This window comes from Bos javanicus, chromosome 22 (assembly GCF_032452875.1).
Source record: "Bos javanicus breed banteng chromosome 22, ARS-OSU_banteng_1.0, whole genome shotgun sequence".
NCBI classification, from domain to species: domain Eukaryota; kingdom Metazoa; phylum Chordata; class Mammalia; order Artiodactyla; family Bovidae; genus Bos; species Bos javanicus.
Genome location: NC_083889.1, coordinates 34006962 through 34033798, shown reverse-complemented (window position 1 = coordinate 34033798; position 26837 = coordinate 34006962). Strand labels below are relative to the sequence as shown.

At 38.6% G+C, this 26837-nt stretch overlaps 1 protein-coding gene across 3 annotated transcripts in view; it reads right to left on the bottom strand.

Moving 5' to 3' along the window:
* Positions 1-26837, bottom strand: part of SUCLG2 (succinate-CoA ligase GDP-forming subunit beta) — a 273645-nt gene that overhangs the window by 132313 nt on the left and 114495 nt on the right. For all 3 annotated transcript variants that reach the window (XM_061396438.1, XM_061396439.1, XM_061396440.1), the window contains exons 3-4: positions 3184-3283; positions 2412-2502 (exon numbers count right to left, since the gene is read on the bottom strand). In XM_061396438.1, coding sequence (XP_061252422.1) covers positions 2412-2502; positions 3184-3283 — 191 coding nt within the window. The remainder of the gene's footprint in view (positions 1-2411; positions 2503-3183; positions 3284-26837) is intronic.

Below are 26837 nucleotides of genomic sequence, written 5' to 3'. Positions count from 1 at the left end.
AGTACTGATATATGCTACAACATGGATGAACCTTGAAAATATGCTAAGTGAAGGTAGCCAGACAAAAAAGGCTTGAAACATTCCATTGATATGAAATATCCAGAATAGGCAAATCTATGAATATAGGAAATAGCTTCATAGTTTCCAAGGGGTGGAAAGACAATGGAGAATGACTTCCAATGGGTATGGGTTTCTTTTTCAGGGTGATGAAAGTGTTCTAGTATTGGATAGTGGTGATGGTTGCATAACCCAAGAATATACTAAAAACTGTTTAATTGCACATTTTAAATGAATGAATTCTATGGTATATGAATTATATCATATTAAAGAGAAAATCAATATAGACACACTGGATTAGTGTTTCCCCAGGCTGGAAGTAGGCATAGGAATTGTCTGCAAATGGATGGGAGATTTTGGGGTTGGTCGATGGAAACACTCAAAAATTTGATTGTGGTAATAGCTGTCAACTCCATAAATTTATTAAAACTACTGAAGTTGTACATTTTAAATGAGTTAATTTTATGGTATGCAAATTATACCTCAATAAAAATGTTTTTTAAAAAGTTAAAAAAAATGCAGGTTCCTTAAAGTATATATAATGTTACCATTTCAAGTATGTGGTAATACATATTTTACATGGGAAAAGGACAGAAACCATATTTAACAATTATTTCTAGAAGGTGAGAATAGAAGAAAATTTTATTCTCTAATTTTTATATTTCTGTACTATTGGAATTTTTCTCATGTTAATAATTTTTGCAATCAGGGGAAAAAATACTTAAAACTATACCACTCTGGTCATTTCTTGGCAATAATTCTATTTACAAGAATGCACTTATCCCCAGGATTTCAGGAACCTATCTATGAACTAATTTTATTCATATATATATATATATATATATATAGTGTGTGTGTGTGAATCTTCTTGTGTGTATTTTATATGCTTTTTAAAGGTATCACAAACTCTAATCTCAAACTCCATGTGTCCATAAAAAACAATAAATTCCTACAAACAAAACCACTAATAATATCCCCTATAAACAAATTCTGAACAAGTTATATAGGTAGAGGCTCATAACCAGTTTAAAGGGGAAAATAAAAGTATGATGCTGAGCTGAACAAAAATAGTTCTTCAAAACCACTGTAAGATGTAAACAGTTCTTGTATTTAGCTGCAAGGCACTGGGAAAGGGAAATAACCAGAGCCAGTTTTGTCTGTGCACTTCCTCAACCTTCAGAAAGACTCTGTGTTCTTAGAGGGAAGGGGCTAATGACCCACCAGTATCCCCATCTCCCTCCAGCTCAGTGTCTTTTTCAGGACCAAGGCAGTGTGCTTGGTAAGCTAAGTATGCTAAGAAGACCAAGCTGGTGATTTCTGGGGGCCATCATATCAAAAATTTTCCAGACAACTCCCTCTGAAGTGTAAAAACGGAATACACTGCCTCAGCTGCCTGAAGAATGAGACTCTGGAAGAGATTATCATGTGATAATCCATATGTGATTCTGTGTCTGTGGAGCAGACAGTTGCCTCCCCAAAATGCTGGGCCCTAATCTGCTGTTACAATGTCATGATGGGGCCTTCTAGTCATCTGTAGCTCCCAGGCCTAGAGTGAGTGACCTGTGCAGTCATCCAGGCCTGCATGCCAGAGGGTCCTATTCTTGGTCTCTGATTTGATGTTCTGCTGCAGCCAACTTGAAATATGAACAAGAATCTCACATTTTCATTTTGCACTGGATCCTGCAAATCAGGCAGTCAGTTCTGGTGCCTCGATACATAATGAGGAGTTCAACAAAGCTAAACAGACTAACAGGAGGGCAAGTTAGGCTCTGTCTCAGATCTACCAGTCACAGTTTCATGGCTGAGGTGGGCCACTTTGCTTTAGACTTTATTTTCTGTGTGTGTGTACAAGTATGTGCCCTGTACACACTTGGGTGTCCCAAAAGATCCCACTAATATGACATACTCCCAGTAATAACAGTGAGTCAAAATGGTAATAACCTCAAAATAAGTTATAGGGGAACACAGAAAAACCACCAAAATAAGCACAGGAATTCTGATACACTGGATGAGGGTGGGGCTGTGAGGAAGCAAAGAATGTCCCTCACTGATTCTAGGAACTGTCATGTTAAGTTCTTTTTGACTTTAAACAAAATGTGTCTGTGTTCTAAAAGAAAAAATTATTATTTCAATCATTACCCACTGTTACCAAATCCTGATGATAATAAACAGCTACTAATTTAGAATCCTTTTTTTCTCTCTCCTCAAAGTCATACTACACCAAAAACTATGTGAGGTTAAAAAAAAAATGACACAGACAAAGTGTACTGCTTCATTAGATTCTGTCAAAACTGAAGTATGATTTTTTTTTTTTTAACACATACACAGAAGATGGACAAAAGCATTCACATTACCTTTTTAACTTTCACACCTTCTTTTGGAGTTTGTTTTGTTGCTAGATTATATCCAATCATCTGTTTAGCCAGCTGTCCCACAACTTTAGGGCTAAGAGAGAGGAGAAAAAAAGAGAGAGAAGAAAGAAAAGAAAGTCAGTGTTTATACTGAAAACAATTTTAAGACACAGTCCATACTATACCCCCACATCCACCCTGCCTTGGGCCCAACTTCCACCTTCACAGAATGCATGGTACTTTCTGTTTACATACCAGGTGCTTAGCAGTGTAGCAGACGCTCCCTGGTTGCAAAGTACATATCAATGAATGAGTGGAAGTAGAAGGAAGGAAGAGGAGGGGAGGGAAATGAAAACAAGTTTGCTTGTTTGTTCTCCCCTCCTCCCAAATAAGTTACAGTCATAGTAGACAGACAATGCTGAAATGCACAGGTAAGATAGTGGGCAACTTGGGAAGTAATGCCCAAAGATGGGGATAAAGGGAAGGGGAAGGATCAAAGTAAACCACTGAAAGGTATGTGACAGGAGAGGAGAGGAAAGTGTTTTCACTGACTGTCTAGAACAGAAGGGGTGTCAAGTTTTCACCAATTAGTGAACAAAAATCCTTTTACAGGAAAAGGAAAACTGGGACACTGCAGAGCTCTCTACCTGTTGTCTACGTCATTTATTTGTGACCTTCTGCTCCTACTCCCTTTCTCAGTGCTCCTTTCCATCATGAGCAGCATCTTCCATAACTGCTTTGTCCAAAGATAAGGAATTAAAACCTCCACGCTTACTCTTTTGTTAAATGAACGCCTCCTTTCAAACCGCTACTGAAGACACCTTTTCCTCTTCCGCCAGCTAAGATCTGGGCTTTTAAAACAATTTCTTTTGCATCTGCAAAAGAAAATCCAGAGTTAGTAGCTGATTTAAAATTCTTTTTTTTTTAGCAACCAGCAAGTGGTAATGACATAACTTCCAAAAGTGACTGGCAAATGCTCTCTCAAAACAACTTGGAAAATGAAGGCAATGAAGAACTTCAAAAAACATCGATACACCTAAATACAGAGTCTGTTTACTGAGGACATTCAAATATTTCCTGCCAGTTCAAATATTTCCTGCCAGTTTAATCTAATTCTCAACTATCCCAAGGGAGAACAAGGCATGTGTTCCCTTGTTCTTCTAAGTGTCAGAAGATGCTAAATAAATCCAGGCTGGAAGTATTAATTCTACTGTGTAATGACACTCCCATGTGACAGAGACACCAATCTGCCAGTCAGAGGAGCTAACTACCTGTCAGCCATCTGAGATGTCAAAGGGAAGACTGGTTTACTTGGAGGAAAGTTTTAAAAAAAAGTTGGAAACGGAGGATTTAATAGCTGTTTTCTTAGAAACCAACAGTTTTCTGACCAGTTGTTCTATTTATCAGTAAGGTTGGGTAAGGGAGGAAGAAATGGAATAAAACTAAAAGAAAGCAGTATTTTATCAGTGTTGGCAGGGTAACAGAATATCCCGGAGCAAAGTGGCTGTGGACTCTCTCTTTGTCAAAACACTCAAGGAAAGAGTGAATGGTCCACTCCTGACATTTGAGACCAGTCATAAACTCAAACGTGTTTATGGGCCTGGTGGGAAAACTGGGTGTGTGAGGAAGCCCAGTGATAGAGAAAGGACCATCAGCCAACAGGAATACTCCCCTATCCAATCAACAAAATGAAAAAAAAAAAAAAGGGCAACCCACAAATTAAATGTGTTTAATAAACCAAATAGTACACACCCTCCAGCCACAATTATCATTCCCTGTATATGACTCAGTTTTATCTAAAATTAGAGACTGAAATCAGACAATCTCCGATATGGCTCTAACAGTTTTCTGGTTTGGCACACCAGGTTTAAAATTGCAGACCCAGGTTTTAATCAAGGCTTCATCCTTTGCCCAGTTGTGTGACAACGGGAAAGTTACTTAATGTCTTTAAGACTCTGTTTACTCAATTATGAAACAACACTCAGCGTTGTTTCAAGAATTAAATTAGAAAATATATGTGGAACACGGGTATACCTGTGGCGGATTCATTTTGATATTTGGCAAAACTAATACAATATTGTAAAGTTTAAAAATAAAATTAAATTAAAAAAAATAAAAAATAAACCACATCAAAAAAAATATATGTGACTATATCATCATGATCAATTAATTCATTTTACTATCTTTATATATCGTGAAGAACCAAAATGATTATTTTCATTCAAGCAGAAATGGTAAAAAGTAATGGAATCTGCCACCATTCATGCAAGGTCTGTAAATGTTGGCTATTTTAATCAGTACTACCATTGTTACTACTACTCATAGGCAAGCAGGCAAAGGTTCAAAGAGAAGGAGCCATAGGTATTTTCAAGAAGGAAATGGGAGAGCTATGAAATGATTTGACACTATGAAGGCACTGGGTAAAACAGTCACTCTAGCTGATGTAATCAGATCGTTTGGCTGATCTCCATTTTTTTGCTCACATTCAAAAAATCAAGGTTCACGTTCTCTCAGAAGCAAACACAGCTCCTTCTTTGCTGCCTTCTATAACCACTGACAATAGTTTCTGCCCTGAATATGAACCATCACAACATCAGTCAAACAATGTCTTAGAATAAACTGGTTCCCATCAAATTGAGTAGAAGCCAAGTTATTGTTAGTGCTCATTATCAAATCCTTACTAGGAATGAAACCAAGTAAAACGAATTTATTTTGCATTTAGGCTACTGCATGTAGGAGCAGTGGTAAGATAAGAACTTTGGTGTAAAACAGACTTAGTTAAAATCTCCAACTCTACCTATTCCTTTACTGAGGAGAGAATGAGATTCAGAAAGGTAAAAGTAACATGTCCAACCATAAAATAGTCATAACAATTTACAGTGTTAGAATGATGTGAAAATAAATGAAGAAAGTAGGTAAAGCACTCATCTCAAAGTCTGGCACATTTAAAACAAAGAGTCAAAATATTATAGCTATTATAGTATCATAATTATTTTCAGCAATTCAGCAAAAGCGGAATTCAGAAGGAAATTTCCCATTTCCCTTTGAAGATATTAAGTGGGAAAAAACACTTCTGCTGTTTACTCAATTTTTAACTGCGTTTTCTTCAAATTCTTTAAAAATAGCCAGCATTCCATTGCCACTATCATTTTTTATAACCTCATGAATCTGAAAAAAGAGATGCTTTCCTCTCCAAGCTTTCCAGCAACAAAACTTCAAAGCCATGCAGACTACCTAAATGGGCAATGTTAACTGACATTACATGGGCTTGATTAGTTAAGTTTTAGGCACTAACCATCAGGACAGAGAAACAGTTGTAAGCTCAATAAAAGTGCTGTCAATTGTTCATATCATTATTGATCACTTATCAAAGGACTTCATGCCACCTAGCTGGTAGACCAAGCAATCACTTTGGAGACTGTGAAGACACATACTGGGGCATGGAGAAAGAAGGAAAGAAAAAGACTGTCAAATCTAGGTATATCTTCTGCAATTTATATCGCAGGCTAAAAATAAGTTCATTACAATCACCTCTTCTGGTTAGTTCTCAAATGCTACTAAAGCAGTATGCTGCTAAGTCACTTCAGTCGTGTCCAACTCTGTGTGACCCCATAGACAGCAGCCCACTAGGCTCCTCTGTCCCTGGGATTCTCCAGGCAAGAATACTGGAGTGGGTTGCCATTTCCTTCTCCAAAAGCAGTATAGTATGTCACTGTTGCTGCTGCTGCTGCTAAGTCGCTTCAGTCGTGTCCGACTCTGTGCGACCCCAGAGACGGCAGCCCACCAGGCTCCTCCGTCCATGGGATTTTCCAGGCAAGAGTACTGGAGTGGGGTGCCATTGCCTTCTCCGAGTATGTCACTAACTGAAGTAAAATAAGTTTGTCTTGTCTTGCGGGAAACTCACATAAAGTAATTTAATTCATGTGATTATTTACTCAAACTGTTGAAAATTAAGATACTAGATTCTACCGAACAGTAACTGGCTTTTTCATTTAGTATTTACCAAGTGGTTTCATACTTAATGTCACTGTTTCCATTTTATTTAAAAATCTAACTTCTCCAAAAACTCATACAAATTTCCTTTTTTTTTTAACATTACCTCACTGTTTCCAAAGAGAATTACAAAAGAATATTCCAGGGACTTTCCTGGTGGTCCAGTGGTTAAGAATCCACTTGCAAATGCAGGGCACATGGGTTTGATTCCACATGCCACAGAGCAACTAAGCCCATGTAGCACAACTACTGAAGCCCACAAGCTACAAAGAAAGAGTAGTCCCTACTCACTGCAACTCGAGACCGCCTGCATGTAGCAACAAAGACCCAGCACAGCCAGAAATAAACAAATAAATAAATGATATCTCAATGAGGAAATCCAATTTTTGCATGAATACACAAGATGATCTAACTGTATTATAGGATATAAAGCTAAAAAGAGACAGAGGTGGGTAAAACTCTCCTCCAATAGATTCTGTCCAGATATGGATTGCATCTATACATTAATAACCATATTACTGGTAAAACTGAAGTCTGCTGCTGCTGCTGCTGCTAAGTCGATTCAGTCGTGTCGGACTCTGTGTGACCCCACAGACGGCAGCCCACCAGGATTCCCATCCCTGGGATTCTCCAGGCAAGAACACTGGAGTGGGTTGCCATTTCCTTCTCCAATGCATGAAAGTGAAAAGTGAAAGTGAAGTCGCTCAGTCGTGTCTGACTCTAGCGACCCCATGGATTGCAGCCTACCAGGCTCCTTAGTCCACGGGATTTTCTAGGCAAAAGTACTGGAGTGGGGTGCCATTTAACTCCGAATTCCCGACTCTTAAATGATACTCTTACATAAAGTAGCCTAAATATGCAATACATCTACTTTATTCTGTTTCTTTCCTGGTGAGTTTCTAATAATGAACAGTGCTTAGGGCAAGGTTTCTACTGGGTTTGATGGAAACTGGTTTACTATAATTCATATATATATATATATATATATATATATATATATGTATTTTAGGAGAACTATAAGAGACATATTTGATAAACTTAACCTGTATGCAGGTCAGGAAGCAACAGTTAGAACTGGACATGGAACAACAGACTGGTTCCAAATAGGAAAAGGAGTACATCAAGGCTATATATTGTAACCCTGATTATTTAACTTCTATGCAGAGTACATAATGAGAAACACTGGGCTAGAGGAAGCACAGGCTGGAATCCAGATTGCCGGGAGAAATATCAATAACCTCAGATATGCAGATGACATCATCGTTATGGCAGAAAGTGAAGAACTAAAGAGCCTCTTGATGAAAGTGAAAGAGGAGAGTGAAAAAGTTGGCTTAAAGCTCAACATTCAGAAAACTAAGATCCAGTCCCATCACTTCATGGCAGATGGATGGGGAAACAGTGGAAACAGTGGCTGACTTTATTTTGGGGGGCTCCAAAATCACTGCAGATGCTGACTGCTGCCATGAAACTAAAAGACGCTTACTCCTTGGAAGGGAAGTTATGATCAGCCTAGACAGCATATTAAAAAGCAGAGACATTACTTTGCCAACAAAGGTCCATCTAGTCAAGGTTGTGGTTTTTCCAGTGGTTATATATGGATGAGAGAGTTGGACTGTAAAGAAAGCTGAGCGCCGAAGAATTGATGCTTTTGAACTGTGATGTTGGAGAAGACTCTTGAGAGTCCCTTGGACTGCAAGAAGATCCAACCAGTCCATCCTAAAGGAAATCAGTCCTGAATATTCATTGGAAGGGCTGATGTTGAAGCTGAAATGCCAACACTTTGGCCACGTGATGCGAAGAGCTGACTCATTAGAAAAGACCCTGACACTGACAAAGATTGAGGGCAGGAGGTGAAGGAGGCAACGAAGGATGAGATATTTGGATGGCATCATCAACTCCATGGACATGAGTCTGAGCAAACTTCAGGAGATAGTGAAGGACAGAGAAGCCTGGCATGCTGCAGTCCATGGGGTCACAAAGAGTGGGACACTACTGAGTGACTGAACAGCAACAACAAAGCCTAAATAGAATAAATAAGAAACATTTTAATTAGAAAAGCTTTGTAGAACTAGTTCACTTTGTTTTTCAGGGATGGGATTCTGAAAATATATTAATGCAAAATAATGTTTACAAAATATACTTCAGAACCAGAACACAAATGGGCCACTGCAAACGTCTGAAATGTTAGCCAAGAATATCAGTTCAGTTCAGTTCAGTCGCTCAGTCGTGTCCGACTCTTAGCAACCCCGTGAATCGCAGCACGCCAGGCCTCCCTGTTCCTCACCATCTCCCAGAGTTCACTCAAACTCATGTCCATCGAGTCAGTGATGCCATCCAGCCATCTCATCCTCTGTTGTCCCCTTTTCCTCCTGCCCCCAATCCCTCCCAGCATCAGGGTCTTTTCCAATGAGTCAACTCTTCACGTGAGGTGGCCAAAGTACTGGAGTTTCCGCTTCAGCATCATTCCTTCCAAAGAACACCCAGGGCTGATCTCCTTTAGAATGGACTGGTTGGATCTCCTTGCAGTCCAAGGGACTCTCAAGAGTCTTCTCCAACACCACAGTTCAAAAGCATCAATTCTTCGGTGCTCAGTTTTCTTCACAGTCCAACTCTCACATCCATACATGACCACAGGAAAAACCATAGCCTTGACTAGACGGACCTTTGTTGGCAAAGTAATGTCTCTGCTTTTCAATACGCTATCTAGGTTGGTCATAACTTTTCTTCCAAAGAATATCAGTAAGAGTACGCTATTTTCAGCTGTCCTTATTTAAACAGTTTGGTATTGAACCAAATATCTGTATTACTGAACTGGTTTTATTCATCATTGTTCTTTCAAAATATAATACTTTCTAAACACAAAATGTATTATTCTACATGCCAATACTACAGCGAGATGACTACCGCCATGATCATCTATTTTGAGTCAATAACACTGGAGCTTTGGGGGGAACTATGATTTCCATGATTCACTGACAAGCAATATTGGAATATTTAGTTTCCAGCACACCTGCATTGTGTAATTTGAGCCTAGTGATCACCTTTCACGAGGTCTGATAGAATTCTTAACAGAAGAAAGTAAATGTATTTCAGATTTACAAATGGAAGGCGTGGAGAAAGGGGAGAGGGAGGCAAGAGAAGAGCTGAAAAATACTATGAAAAGATGAATCTTAATAAAGAACATACAATTATAGGGTGATAATGGAGACTCAAGTGGAATTTCCCAAAAGAAATGACCTAACATCCCAGTTTTCGTTACAACTCCAGAACCTGAACCTGAAGATGGTGAATTACCCATCTTCAATCATTACTGTAATATCTCCTACAGACTGACTTACCTATTTCCTTTGATTGTGACTAGGTCACTCGCTGTGAAGAACACTGATTCTGAGACAGAACAACTATTTCAACTTTCAATAACTCTGACAAGGGCTCACAAACACTGGGATAGAGAATTTTAAACATATGAGATGTCGGAGTAAGTCATTTCACCATTGGTCACATACCTAGACTGAAACAGAATTGGAGATACTTGACTCTGTATCAGTATGCTACTTAGCTTAAGTTACATCAAAGACTTAAATTACATGTACTTACAGCAGTGATTTACAAATAGAAGCAAAAGATGAAAATAAGACTCTCCAGTACAGGGATTTAATGATACAAACAGGAAGTTTTCCAGGGGGAGATTATTTTACATTAAAACATTCTTCACTGATAAGGCTTTTTTATGTAAGTTCTAAATCTTAATTTCCCATTGAATATGATAGTCAATTAACTTCACATTATCTAAAATAATTCCTTCATTTGGACACTGTGGAGGCATGATAATGCTCACTTGAACAGTTTATTGATTATAAAGGAGATGATAATATTATCTTAACACAAAACAGTTTTACTTTCAAGGGAATCATTTTAATTTGAGTTCCTATAAAACTGGGCTTCCCAGGTGGCACAGTGGTAAAAGAATCCGACTGGAGATGCAAGAGACACAGGTATGATCCCCAAGTCTGGAAGATCTCCTGGAGGGGAAAACAGCTACCCACTCCTGTATTCTTGCTTGGAGAAGTCCATGGAGCGAGGAGCCTGGCGGGCTACAGTCCATGGAGTTGCAAAGATCCAGAAACAACTGAGCACACACACACACACACACACACATATACACACACGAACAATCCCTAAATTAGTTTGATAAATCATTGTTTTTTTTTCAAACTGCCATACTCTTAAAAATACTGTATATATAATACTACATTATAGGCTTCATTAAAATCTATCATGATAAATTAGCCTATTCTTCTGACCTTGTCACTGGTGCTATTGTTTTCACAACCATTAATACATACTCCATTTGTGATAAAAATTTCAAAGGTAGATAAAAATTACCTCCAGAAAGGCTCTATTCAGTTGTTATCTTACCTTTTCTATCCTTTAACACTTATAAACCAATCTTTCATTTTGCCTACTAGATTAAAAGATATGTTTCTAAAAGAAAGGTTAAGGATAGAACTTCCTGTCACTGATGGCAAAATTAACATGACCTTATTTAAGCACCTTATTTAAGCCAAAAAAAAAAAAGTCTAATACTCTAAGACTGAAACCACAGGACATTAAACAAACCTTCTGCAACTGAAACCACTTGTGGAAAAAAAACAATCTTTCAGAACAAACAAGTTTCTTCAGAAAAAGAAATCTCCAGAAGAAATCTCTATGTAGATTATAGTATGGATTAATGATATACACTAGTAATAAAAATACCTGTGTAACATTTGTACCTTCAACATATCCTGGAAATAGTCACAGATGATGAAAAGCATTTATGAACATCAATAGCATTTCTACAATGTTTTGTGGTACATTTGAAAGGAAAGAATGATAAAAGAAAACTAGCTATCAAAAAAATCATTTTTTCCCTGACTTTTAAGGCAAAGATACATTCAGTCAAGGTTCAATTAGGGAAGCAGAACCACCGTGAGTTATGGATAAGAGATTTATTATAGGAATTAAAGCTGAATTTGTAAAAGATACTGACAAAGGGAAGATGTGAAAGTGGAAGTTGAAGGATCACAAGAGTCACCAACCAGCCAATCAGAGAAAAAACAGCATATCCAAGATTCATAGAGAAGGGTATGGGACTTGTTGTCAAGTGGGTTTGTGTTCATGTTGATCAGCAAGGACAGCAATTGAGAAAAATTGCTAGACATGGAGCAGAGAACAGCAAAGACAGGTTGGACCCTCTTGCCAGCATGTCTACATCTGCCCATCACTGTATCACAGTGTAACAGCTGCATTCCAAATTCTGTGCAATCCCATATCTAGCCAATTCTAATCTGAATTATACAGGGAAGGAGATTCTGCGAGACAGAGTTCCACCTTAACCAAGCTGACACAGTATAAACCACCAGAGCTAATAATAAAGGCATCACAAGGCAAAGACCATGACTGTTGGCAGGTTCAGAACTAACATTTTTGACAGTTTTTGGAGAACCTATCCCGGGCAAGAGTATATCCCAGCTTCAGAGGCAGACAACTGGAAGCTACTTGATAATACATACATATAAAGGTATCTCTTGTTGATCTGAACCAGTGATGAACAGGGAGGAAAAGGTGGCAATGCCTAGAATTGATATGGAAAGATAAACTCACAAAGGTTTTATTTTCAGAGCCAAGTGGAAAGACTATAACATTTAAAATGTATGTAACATATACACTGCCTGGCTGCATCCACATTAAAAAATGTTTCCTTCACTTTCAGAGCAACACTACTAGTATTCTGAGATTTTTCACTTTCATGATTAGAAATTTTGTCTGTTCACTATCTTCTCTTATTTAAATCTATTCCTCTATCTGGCTCTCCACTTGGTGAGAGATGGTCTCAAGCGCTACTGTCCAGAATCAGCCCCACTGCTTGTTTGCTGTTCTCATTCTGCTGCCCATGGTCTACTGGCCACACTGCCACCAATTTCCCCTACTCAAGAAAGATCCCCCAGCTTTTCACAGGTGGGTCCCCTCTGGGGAACTTCTCAAGCAGAGTGGTGGAGCCCCTGGTGAGACAGCTTTTTCCTTTTCAGCATAATCTCGGTCGCAGAGGTCACAGTCTCCAGGGGAGACCAGGATCAATCAAACCTGACAATCCTGTGCCCTAGGAGCCATTCCCTTTCCTTACAGAGATCTCACAAGAACCCTGCACTTTTCTAAGCCGCTCCGCTCTTTCGAGACCCCTTCTCCAGACAGTCCCTGATTTTCAACTTGGAGAATACATTCAAAATCCTTTTCACAGACCCCCGAGTCCAATGCAAATCAAGGAATAGTACTGGGCATCTGTTCTATGCCTCTGAAAAATTCATGATGGTAAAGAAACCTGGAATGTTCTAAGACAATTAGGAGGTCCATCTGTCCAATATGCACAGAACACCCTTTGGTAGAGCAATCCCAATTCTGTGAAAATCGACTACAGAAATAAGAATTTTCACTGCAATGTAACTATAAAAGGGAAACAGTGAAAACAACCAAAATGCCCATCAGTATTTGAACACGTGGGATTGGAAAAACAAATTGTACATATCCACATGATGAAATAATACAAATGCTATATATATTTATTAGGACCCCTGGTGGCTCAGTGGTAAAGAATCCACCTGCCAAGCAGGAGTTGTGGGTTCGATCTCTGGGTTGGGAAGATCCCCTGGAGCAGGAAATGGCAACCCACTCCAGTTTTCTTGCCTGGAGTAGGAAATGGCAACCCACTCCAGTTTTCTTGCCTGGATAATTCCATGGACAGAGGAACTTGGCAGGCTATAGTCCATGGAGTCGCAAAGAGTCAGACATGACTTAGTGACTAAACAACAACATGATTTAAATAAATCTTTATGCAAAAACAGGGAAATGTCCACAGACACTATAAGCTTTAAACTGAGCTAACAATATTTAAAAATAAATATTCACTTTTGTGAATAGTTATACAGTCATAATGAAATCTAAATGCACAATAATCAAATTATTAACTAAGGTTATCTTAAGGAGGTAAGGAGGAGTATTATTGGTACCTTTCAGTACTGATGAAAATTTTTTGCAATTATCGTGGGCTGTCATAAAAAAATAAAACTGAGACTTTAAAAACGTGAGATAAATATAGTCAGTCATTTATAGTGGTTTGTCTTGAATATTTAAATGTTCCTTTCTGTATGAGCCTGTATAGTTTTTCTCTGTGGAGTCAGGGATGTCCATATTTGAGCTGGCCTCCAGAAAACACCTTCAAGAAACATGGCTCATAATCTTACAACGTGACCTCCTAAAGTGTCAGGCAAGAAAACTGACAGCAAAAGAAAAATGTTTTGCCTTTCTAAGACATCTATTGAGCACCTAAGGGAATACAAAGATTTTAAAAAGTCATAGTCACTGCCTTTCAGAAACCTAAAATCTACTGAAGGAAAGAGATACAAACAAAGAATTACTGAAAAATATGAATGCTTTCATAAACATCAAGAATTAAGGACAATGAAAAGGGGAAACAGTGTCAAGTTAAACAGGGCAGGAGACAGAACAGAAGAACCATGGAGAGAAGAGCTTTGAGTTTTCTAGGTAGATAAAGCCAGGGCGTAAAGATACCAACGGGTAAATAGCTAAGAAAGGCTACGCTGCTATACTTACTTGGCTGTTGCAATTACCTATTTAAATTAGAAACCACTATAGCACTGCTTCAAATAAACCAGTCAAGCATGCCAAGGATTCAGCACTCAAATTTCTTATTTCAGATCTTCAGAAAAACTCTACATATTAAAGTTTATTTCTCCATATTCAAGAAAAGCATGTAAGTGAAAAAACACATATATTATCTTTGTTAAATTTAGTTATTTTGTCCTAAGTGCTTTTAAGATCTCTACTAATTTTATCATGGTGGTTTTTAAAAAGCCCCAATCAAGCATACTTTCAAAGAGGGCTGTGAAAGCTTCCAAGGGGTCAGTGAGATTCAAACTAAGCAGCTATTTAATGATAGCAAGAGTTAAGTATATGTCTACCCCCTCCTAACCTGCAAATAAACACATATTCCAGACTTAAAATGTGCAACCATCCTAAATGCCAGAGATATAGAATTCCAAACACTGGGTTGGTGATGTTGCTATAAAAAGGAACTCAGTAGGGGTATATTTTCCATTTTAAAGTGCTCAAGTACTGGATGGCACTCTGGAGTTAAGCAGAAACAGGGGATGACCCACACCCAAGAGAGATGAAAAACCTCAGAACCACTTTCCCATGATATATACATCTACTGTGGTCCAGCATAATTTGTTATGTAGCTTTCAAATTGCATTGAGTTTTAAATTGCAATGTCTTACTCTTTTATTGCCTGTCCTGATCCATTCATTGTGTCTGAAATATAAATCTATTGCTTGAATGTTAGAATGTTAAACACAGGGAAGACTTTAGACTGCATCCTACAGGATGAAATCAAGCAATTACCCCAAACTGGGAGGAGTTTATATTTGGCTGACTTCTGAGACCTGAGAAATAATTACTTCTTCCTGCGATGCCAGCTTTCTTTGGTTTTCTTCCTTCCTTTCTGTGTTTCCCTCTTCTTCCTTATTCTTCCCCATCCTTCCTTCCTCCTTTGATTTTTCCCTGTATTATTTCCAAGTTATGTAAGTGCATGTTCAATTATATCTAAAGATAACTAACTTCAGTTTCAATAGTTTAACAGCCAGAAGATAAGGACTAACTGTAAATTTCACCTCCCATCACACCTTCCTCAGAACCACTGCCCCAAAAGGTTTAATGCACTTAAATTCCTCAGAATTGATGTACTCATCACTAACATGACCTATACCTGACCTCAGAAGCCAAAGAGCCAGAAACTACTTTCTTAGACTGTCTTCAGAACAACCTTTCTGATGATCATTGAAGCATTCAAATTAGGATGGTCTCTTCTGGAACTTCTTGAATCATTAAAGAAAAAAAATGCCTGGTTTGAATAAGAATTCATATCATAATGATCCAGGCCAAGTATTACAAACAAGACAATAAAGAGGGATGGAATGTGGTGGATGGCTCAAAAGGGAGGGGATTTTATACACACACACACATACACACATGACTGAAGCGACTTAGCAGCATATATATATCATTATGACTGATTTGCATGGATGGACAACAACAAAGACTACAACAAACTGAAAGCAATTATCCTCCAATTTAAAATAGAAGAAAGTAAAGAATTAACAAGCTGATATGCATTTTACTTCTTGGGGAAAAGAGCTAACACAGTCTTTTGAGTTGAGTTTGGAACTGTAAAGCCCAAAACACAGTAAACACCGGCATCGGTATGTGGTAAAAGAGCTGGGATCAAGATGTGGTAAAAGAAAATTCTGGCAGATTTTAAGTAGTTCTCCAATGGTATTAGCGTGGCAGACAAATCAAATCCTGTTTCACACTTGGTTTCACCCACCAAGCAGTCCTATACGAGGATACCCTCTGGAATCCCAATCATTAGGAGACATTTAGATCAAGATTCAGATTTCATTACAGCAGCTGGAAAGTTAGCAGAATAAGTCTATTCCTCCTTCAAATGTAGCCAACATTTGTTCAAAATGTAGCCAACATTTGTTCTATTACCCCACTCTCCCTCACCATGGCAGTTTTTGGGTTTTTTGTTTTACTGTTTTTTACCTTAATTTTCAGGAGTATGATATTAGACACTTGGAAATAAACAGCACATCCACAGAATTACCTGAACTATTCCTTTCATCTCCCACTGCTGATGCTCCTAAATCCAGTTGCAGCTTTTTCCAGGTCCCTGACCCTTTATCTTTGCCTCCCAGCAGGAGTTTGGAACAGGCTGTCATAATGCATAAACATGATTCCACTGTGGGAACGAAAGGAGATCGTGCCACCCTAGATGAATTTCCAAAGTATCTGTCCATAAAGCTAAAACATGACCACCTCAAAACAGAATGCCTTGGCCGTACACAAAGGGAGCAATTTTTGTGATGAATTAAGTCAACGTCAATTCGGGAATGCTACAAAGTCTAACAAAGCAGATGCTACCTTTCCTCTGAAGAGCCTTCTAGTTCACAGCAGATGCCACACTGAAGGGGAACCACAGAGCTGGGGAGGGGCTGTGTCACACTTAGTGAAGCCATGCTCAGTTTGCCCAATCACGCTCCTCTAGTGTTTGTTGCTACACACATCGTGATTCAGAATGAGACAGCCTCATTCCTCTGGAAATGACACCAAGCGAGAGTGCCAGACACATAGTGGGCCCTCAGCATAAGGTCATTCATTTATAATCACCACTTCTTTTGCACTGTGGAATTATCATCACAGTATTTATCAGGTGTTTACTGTAGAGTAAGATTTGTGCTAAATGGATTCATTACTCACATTGAACAACTTCACCGAGGCTGAATTAACTGGAGTCACACAGCTAGTAAGAAGCAGAGTCAGAATGTTTCAGCAAGAAAAATAATTCTATAGACTGTGCTTTAGCTCTTCCACATAGAGCCTTGTTATAGGGTTTTTCCCCACAAACATTTTGTTATTAAAATTACCAATCACATTTTAAAATAAAGTTGAACTACAAGTAAACATCTACATACTCACCACTTGAATTCTTTAGCTGCTAACATTTAACTACATTTGCTTTATTCCAAATCTCTCCATCTATCACAGTTCATCTTATTTTTTGAAGCATTTCAAAGTAAGTTGCACGCATCAATGCAGTTCCCCTCAGCAGAGCTATCAGTAAGTAAAGCTGATACTTGTTTACAGTTCCTTTTTGCCAAGAGATAAAATTTCCACAGTCAAATGCCCAAATCTGAAATGTACTATTCCATAGATTTTGACAAATGCATCTACCTATGTGACTCAATCAGGAAATATACTGTTTCCCAATCAGGAACTATACTGTTATTTATGAGAGCATATTACAAGAGTGTCCTTGGGACAAAATATCAAAATAGAGCAGCACTGCCAATGGGGATGTTAAGTCTCTTACTGAATTTTCTTTGAAATATAACAAAATGTTACATTCTTACACCTCAGCACAAAGATCCATGTCTGGCCTACAACAGGCCACCAACAGGTATTGGACTATTCAGGGAGTATAAAAAGCAATCAGTTCCACAATGCCCACCTCACCACATGCCAATCAGAATTCTACTTGAAACATTCCTAGTCAGAGTTAGTAGCATGCAAAGCACTGATTTCGAGAGGGTGTTTTTTTCTGTTTGTTTTTTACCACGAACATATAGAACTTTTTGAAAACAATTAATTATTTTAAAACATGAACTTTTCCAGCACTGATACTTTGGAAGGTCAGGGACACTTCCAACAATAGCTGCACCAAAGGTGTTTGCTTGCACCATGTGTGCCCTGGTATTTTGGAGTGGTTATTTCATTTTGAAAAGAGAAGTGAATTCTCCTGGGTATTCTGGCAACCTCGAGAAAAGTCAGGATGATGTTTCAAGCCTTGGTCTGATGCTTAAGTGATGGAGTGATGAAAAGGACTATCTTCAACCCAAAGCTTTTCTAGGCCATCAATGTCACTGTCACTGTCACTGCCTGAAGCTTAACATATTGGGATTCAAGACTTTCCCTAAGCATTCAAGGTTTTTGAAAGAAAACCACTAGAAAGTATTTAGAAGAGAAAAGGCAAAACACATCTATGTTATAACCTAGAGTACATTACTCATTTGCAAACTGTGAAAAATACATATTAAAATGCTTTTTAAAAAAAAAAAAAGTCTTAAATGACAGGAAGTCTATATCAACAGTTATCTCTGTGGGGTCAAGTTTCAAATGATTTTTATTTCCTTCTTTATAGTCATATTACCTATACTTTTCACAATGACTGCTTATGCCTTTTATAATAAGAGGAAAATTATTTTCAGATTTAAATAAAATATATATTTATGTGACCTAGTAAGAACAATAATATTATTGCTAAGTAGGGTGGGGGGTAAGAGGCGTAAAGCTTTTGCAATAAATAAATAAATATATATATATATATATATATAGGTAATAATACCAAACTATTAACTGATTATTTGTAGAGTGGGAGATTACCAGTAATTTTTTTCTTGTTTTTGACTACAGATATGCTACAAAGAAAATATACGAAACTATTAACTGATGATTTGGAGAGGGGGAGATTACCAGTAATTTTTTTCTTCTTTTTGACACAGATATGCTACAAAGAACATGTATTATTTCTGTAAATAGGGGGAAATAATAGTTCATTTTAAAACACACTTATCACACATTAGATTACACTGGTGCCTGAGATGTACACAGAATGCTGCCATTCAGCTTTACTGGGCTTAGCACCCTTTCTTCACTTCATAAGCAGTATGGGCTTGGAATTGAGGATGAAGGCAAGACTCAGCCACTTCTCAATGCAGCAACTAATCTTCCAGGGCCTAGAGACTCACACATCTGTGCTTTCCAGAATTAATTGTATCGGATCCATGCAAGAAACATGAAGATTCATCCCTGTGACATTCAGGATAAGTCACTGGGTCTCAAGTCACCAGTTTCCTTAAGGGCTACATACAGGGGTCAAGTGCCCTCTTGAAGTGCCCTTCAGATGTATGTGTGGAAAATTAGAGCATCTTCTTTCTACGTACTTAATCTACCAACCGTCTTAAGCCCCATCCAAAGAAGAAAACATGTTGGAGATGATCAGAGTACATGGGTAAGTTAATGAGTCACTGATCAGACAGCCTTGGATCACAACTCGGGCCTTTTTCCTCACCAGCGAACTGAGTGATCTTGGCTGAAGAAAACAGAACCTCAAGTTCAAGTTCAGAAACGAAGTTCATAAATGTAGCCCTTACCTGTGAGGGTTTCTATGAGTATTAAATGCTAGGAAGTTGGCACTGTGTGGGAGCAGGGGGTGGGGGGGAGTATATAAGGTATGTTAAGTTACTTATTTAACACAATATCTGACTTACCTTCTCACTTACATTCACATCTTAAAGTTTCAAATAAGTAATAGATGATGATGATAAAGATGAATATGCTGTACATTGGGCAAAAATGCTTCATAGTAAGTAAGAAATCTAGTCTTACCAACTTTTATAAGTGTTAAGATACCAATGTCTATTTTTCCAATCATTCAGAAATGATCGATAAAATGTACTCATGGTTGATGAGAACATACTAGCTCAAATCAAGCTTCGAAAGGTCAGATACGTTCAAAAGAAGTTCACATTTACAGACATTTAGCGCTTCCCTGTCCCCTCCCAGATGGACTACTGCTGTTGTAAGAAAACCATCTCTGGATCCCAGATAGGATTTCCCTGCCACAAATGCACACTGTGTTTTTATTTACATTTGGATAGTTTGTTTAGTTCCAATGCCTGCATGTTTCCTTACTTTTTGCTTTTTGATATCCATGACTGTTGCCTGGAATGAGTAGCCCTGGCCTAGCTACCACATTTCCTGGCAGAGAACATGTCGCTTGACTCCATCTGGAGTTGCTCAACTTCAGGCCTCATTAGCACGCTGAGGCTTGTACCAGCACAGCACATCCCTCCCCTAGCATTGATGCTGGGTCCGTTCCAACCCTGTGGCAGCCTGCAGGGGAGGGAAAATGAGCTGGAAGCAAGCTAGACACGGAGTTTGGCTGACGTTTTGTACATCAGTGGCAGGACACATGGCCCTCTGTCCTTCAGTGTTATTACTGCTATTGTGATTATTGTTACTATGGTGGTCGAAGCTGTTGTACATGTCTTAAAGACATCAAATTCTCAGCACTGACTGTCTACCAAGAATTATTCAAAGGACTTAATACACTTCATCTCATTTAATCTTCACATTAGTTCTCTGCATAAGATACTATTCCAGAATATCAGGACACTGGAACTCAGAGAAATAAAATCCCTTGTCTAAGATCACACAGCTGTAAATTCCAGAGTACAGGCTCAGGCCAGAGGAGAAGATCCACCAACACCATCTGAGCATGACCTACTACTACCCTTGCCCATTCACGTTTGCAGGAGTGAATGAGCTTGTGAGGGTGTGATGTGATAACGGTCAGGGAGAAGGCAAGCCAACCACTTCCAATGTGACCAGAATCCCTGACCATGAGTTCTGGGGTCAGTCAAGTACAAAGAAGAAAACGTGATGATCCAATAAGAGCAACAATGAGAAAAACTGCCCATTTTGCGTCAAAGGAAAGGCTATGCCCATCAGGCAGCTCACAAGGATTAACAGCTTCACGGACAATCCTTTCAACTGTTTACACACTCAAATGTTTTTGTGATGTATTATACCTTTCCAAATAGGGAAAGGAGTACAACAAGGCTGTATACTGTCAACCTGCTTATTTAACTTACATGCAGAGTACATTATGAGAAACACTGGGCTGGATGAAGCACAAGCTGGAATCCAGATTGCTGAGAGAAATTATTAGTAACTTCAGATATGCAGATGACACCACCCTATGGCAGAAAGTGAAGAAAAATCAAACAGCCTCTTGATGAAAGTGAAAGAGGAGAGTAAAAAAGTTGGCTTAGAACTCAAAATTCAGAAAATTAAGATCATGGCATCTGGTCCTATCACTTCATGGCAAATAGATGGGAAAACAGTGGAAACAGTGACAGACTATTTTATTGCGCTCCAAAATCACTGTAGATGGTGACCGCAGCAATGAAATTAAAAGACACTTACTCCTTGAAAGAAAAGTCATGATCAACAGCATATTAAACCTCAAGAGCATATTAAAAAGGAGAACCATTACTTTGCCAACAAAGGTCCGTCTAGTTAAGGCTATGGTTTTTCCTATAGTCATGTATGGATGTGAGAGTTGGACTATTAAGAAAGCTGAGCACCGAAGAATTAATACTTTTGAACTGTGGTGTTGGAGAAGACTCTTGAGAGTCCCTTGGACTGCAAGGAGATCCAACCAGGCAATCCTAAAGGAGATCAGTCCTGAGTGTTCATTGGAAGGACTGACGCTAAAGCTGAAATTCCAATACTTTGGCCCCCTGATGCAAAGAACTGACTCATTTGAAAAGACCCTGATGCTGGGAAAGACTGAAGGTGGGAGGAGAAGGGGATGACAGAGGATGAGATGGCTGGATGGCATCACCGACACAATAGACATGAGTTTAAGTAAACTCCTTGAGTTGGTGATGGACAGGGAGGCCTGGTGTGCTGCGGTCCATGGGGTCACAAAGAGTTGGACACAACTGAGCGACTGAACTGAACTGATACCTGATCATCTTGCAGTAAAACAAAGTCTACTCTATCAGTGTATTTTTCTGTATTTTTCTTATCATTATTATCTTTTTAAAAAAAGACAGTAGTCTGAGTTGTTGGGGTACAAAAGTCAGGCAGAAATTCTATAAGGTCAAAGGCAACACTGGTCCTTCCTTCTCTGAGGCACTGCTACTGGAGACAGAGATGTACATAACACAGAAAGGCCATCATGTGCACCAGAGTTCACTCCCTTGCATTCAAACTACAGTTCAACTCCTTTACTTAGTTGTACATAATCTTAAAAGTTACTTAACTTCTCTAAACTTCCCTTTGTAAAACAGAGAGGATAACAGTCAATCTCTTGGGTTAATTCAAATGTGCAATCCATGTGAATACTTTAAACAACACCTGGCAATACAGCAGGTGACTAAAGCATATGACCTACTATAGGTTTGATGACTTACATCCTCTGATTTGGTCTCACACAGTCCCTAAATAAATCCATTAGCCTTCACAGTTTTCTCTACCAAATGTCATTGCTGTTTGAGCCTCTGCTAGGCAGCAAGCAATATAATGGGTGCTTTGCATCTACTATCTTCAATCCCTCCAATAATTCCAAAATTTAAAAATAGCTGTCCCCATTCTACAGAAGAAAACACTGAATGGAGTTCAAAAGTTTTAAGTGATGTGTTATGGGGTATGACTTCCAGTCCATGCGTTCCCTCTTACAGTTTTCCATCCCAAGCAAGAAGGGGATGTGACTGTTGTTTGCTGCCCAGGACAGCTGCCCATCTTCTGAAGTCTGACAGTCCCCCAATCTTTCCATGGCCCAGGGGGTATCGCCAGAAATCAGCTTTGGCAACCAGGCTCTGCCAGGACCACAGTCCTGTCCACCACAGATCTTCAGTTACAGCCACTGTGGGTGGAAGGCTCTTCATGTCAGTGTTTTTGGGAGACTGAGGGTGGCTTTGCTGCAAGAGTCCACCTGTGATTTTAAATAAAACATTTGCTTTACTAAAGTGACAGGTTTTTTTTTTAACTCATTTTTATAAGCCTTTGAGTTCAACTTCCACTTCTTAACATTCTACTACTTTAAAAATTTAACATTTATTTTCAAGGTGGCTTTGATTAAGGTTCAAACAACTCAAGTTGGACATACTAAATTGCTCCTCAGCAATCAGTATCATTTACATATTTAATTTTTCTTAAACATTTAAACTAAATTTATAAACTGAATGTATCCATTTTCTTTTCTCAAGCACTTCAACTGTCTGACTCAATGAGTAAAACCTTCTCAAGTACTAAACTGCACCAGTAATTCCCTAACAAATTAAAATAGAAGATTCTATGGATCTTAAAACCATTGCGATACTATTTATAATCTTTGTCAAAAGCCTTATCTTTCAACATAAAATTTATAAGCAATTTCAATTACTAAATTAAACTTATAAGGAAGAATTAATGTCTACACTGTTACTTGAATATGTCAAATTCTCTTAAACATTACAAACACATCAACTAAAACAATATATACAGATAATGAATAACTGATTAGGATTAATCATATGGGTTTTAGAAATTTCATCATCTGTTTGCTAAGGTATCTATCTACCTGGCTAAAAAATACCATAATGACTAAGGAAATACTTTTCAGATCCCATGTCACAGATAACAACCCACAGGAATTGAAGTTACATTCTTAGTCAGGGTGGGAGTGATTTTTCATGTACTCCTGATGGGCAGGATGGAACTATTTTTAATAGCTGCCAAGAGAAATGTGGATCCCAAGCAGGGTGGTCTCATGGACTGTATATGTAACCCAGAATCACTGAGGTAATACCACCAACCTAACTCTGCTGAATCCCATCTGATTTCAGCAGACAGAAGTTGGTCATCTTCTGTAGGGCTTTAACTATTATTTTCACTGACTACATATATGGTTTTGTGTTTTACATTTCTTGATTTTTTTAAGCTTTTTAGGAATTTCAGTTGCCTTTTTACTGTTTGAGGATTTTAATGCCATTCCATAAGATCCTTTATATTCCACTATAATTCCTTTAAATGTCTATAAATGTTGTCACTTGATTCAAGGAAACTAAATTCAGGACACACTGGACCTCTATCAGTTTGGTCCTTGTCTCCTCTACACAATTCTTTACTGTCTCATGGAATTCAGGCTTTCTTTTTTTCTTTCTTGCCTAGCAAAGGTAGTATTAGTTAGAATTAGGCTTAGCTGTTCAGGAACCAAAAAATGTTAACTAATAATTTTGAAATTTTAAATAAGATCGTTTATTTTTCTCTCACAGAAAGTCCAAGAAGAGTTGTTAAGAACTGGTATCGCAATTCCACAACCATCACAAGTCCCTCAACATATCACTTTGACTTCATGGTCAAATTGGTAGCCACTGGCTATAACCAAATCATAAGCCTATGTAGTTGGTTAGTTGTTCCAGAGATTGGGAAACACGGTCTCTGCTCCAGGTAGCCATGTGCTTATTAGTGAAACACTAAGTAGCCCCTAGGTACCCGAAAACAAGGGGTGCTGAAGAGGAGAGGAGGAATGTCAGGAAGGCACTGGCACATTCCTGCTGGAGCACAAGTACAGTTAACTGAAGGAGGGAAAGAGGCTCCTCAAACAGACAGGTCAACAGCATACCTGACAGCACCCCAAAACTAGAAAGATATTGGAAGGTGTCAGGTGGTGGTCAAACAGTAGAGTTCCATCTGGTCATATCCATAGGTCACAATCAATTGTGGAAACAAATTTATGTAGAAGATAGTGAGAGCCATGTTTCTCTCTGTTGAAGAAGGGTATTTCCAAACATGGAAAGGGGAGGCTAGAAAGAATCTAGGTTTGGATTAGAATTACTGACATAAACACAAGGTCTTTTGTAACATACACAGACAAAGAAATGGTTATTGATATATGAGTGTTTGTAAATGTGTGTAGTATATAGAGCAGAATGAATACATAATTTTACATACCTATATATTTGTACATGTGTACATGCATATATATATATATGTGTGTGTGTGCATATATGTACCCCACTGTCTCTTAAGATGATCTAAAAGCAATGACACCTCAATAATAATGAGTACAGCCACATGCCAAGTGGTTTTCAAATGCCACCTCTACTAAAAATAACCAGGGCTTCCTGATTTGGAGGGTGGAATGGTGATGATGTGGAAAGTACCCACTAAATGTTTAGTGTGAAGAGGCATTGTGTCTGCAACTTGCTCTCAAATGTTAACAGCTGGTGAACTGGGGTGAAAGTGATATGGGAGTTAGAATTTGCCACAAGTTTGAAATTATTTCAAAATACTGTATTAAAAAAAAACACCTCAAGGTCTGTTGTTCAGGAAGGAGGGTCCTGACAGTGAGAGACAGCTAGTGGTCCCTATCGGTCAGGCCACACATCAGGCTGCTGTATCTGCGTACCTTCCTTGTCTCTGTTGAGCTCTACAGTCATAATCCTTCTTCCCACAGTCTTGCTCTAGCTGTTTGCTTTAGCAACATCATACCTTTTCCTCTGGTCCATCAGTAAGATTCCAACCCACCTTATTTCCAAACTGGTCACAGTTACCACAGGCAGTAACATTTTCAGGCAGATAGGAAGGTGTTTTCAACATCATAGTATCTGCACAGTATTTAAGAGCTTCTTGACACAAATCTGCTCTGAGACAGAAACTAAGCAGGAGCAGAAGAATGGAAGTAATATGCCAAGAAAATTGGAGAACAACTCAGGCAAGGTAGGGAGCGTGTGACAGCACAAAATGTATATGATAAAACAGAAGGGAGAGCGTTTTCAGAGCTACAGCCCTGGAGGACCTGTACAACAAGCACAGAGATCCACCACAAGTGCAAACAACCTACCTGGACTTTGTATTTTTCCAGAAAGTCTAATCAATGAGTCTCTCAACTAGAATTCTAGACACTGCTCTTATCAATGTAACTTAGGTTTGCAGACCTAGCACTTATAGAAAAAGGAATACAGACAACGGAAAAAAATATCATTCCTAGTTTCAAATCTACAGATTCTCTCCTCAATGACCTAAAGAAGGCTGGGCACTTAAATACTAATATCACAAATTGTGTTGTCATTTATAACATCTGTTCATGTCAATTTATGATGAATAGCAATTGTGTCCAATGTTTATTATGAAGAAAGCATGCAGGTATTAATTCTAAAATTGAACACTTTGCTTCTTCTCACATTCACATTCATAGTCCATAAACATATACTGGATTCGTGCCACGCTGAGCCTTGAACACCAAGATGACTAAAATCACAGTGCCCTCAATAAGTTCACAGGCTTGGGAAGGACAATGTAAACCAATAAACAAAAAGCACATATGATAAAAAATTGTTCAGCATTTTTAGGTTTCCAAATGAAGTACTGAATCTTAGGTGATGTTTTTCCTTTAACTTATTTTACTGTGTTTTAAAGTTAGGAACCAAATTAGGGAAACTGAATGCATGCTAACTGTGGGCTTCATCATTTAAATATATCAAGCCATGTGTGATGGCTTATCACTTCAATAAGTGGTTTCCAAGGTCTATGTCTGAGGCATATCAGAATACTTATGGCAATCTTAAATCAGAAACCCAGAACTAACCAATCAAAATCCCAAGAATCAGACTCAGAGTTCATTTAATAGTTTTTCAGTGGATTCTGATATACAGGTAAGTTTGGGAACTTTTGACTTGAACAACCATCACTAATTCTATCAAGAGTGACCTTAGCTCACTAAAACACTGCTGCTGCTGCTGCTAAGTCACTTCAGTTGTGTCCGACTCTGTGTGACCCCATAGACGGCAGCCCACCAGGCTCCCCCGTCCCTGGGATTCTCCAGGCAAGAACACTGGAGTGGGTTGCCATTTCCTTCTCCAAAGCATGAAAGGGAAAAGTGAAAGTGAAGTCGCTCAGTCGTGTCCGACTCCTAGTGACCCCGTGGACTGCAGCCTACCAGCTAAAACACTAGTTGGCAAAATAAAAATAAGTCCCTTGGCTGTGAAATTCACAAGACTGCTGATTAATTCATTTGAACATGATTAAACTGCTTCCTTGTACCCTGGGTTTGTGGACAGTGAGGAACCAAGATGTTTGCTGTAGCATCCATTATTGATGCCATTCCTTTCTAAAGGCTGTCCCTTTGACCTCTGTTTATCCCTCCTGGTCTCCTCTATGAGTTTATCGTTACTTGTTGTTATGTGCAATTACATCATGCTGAGT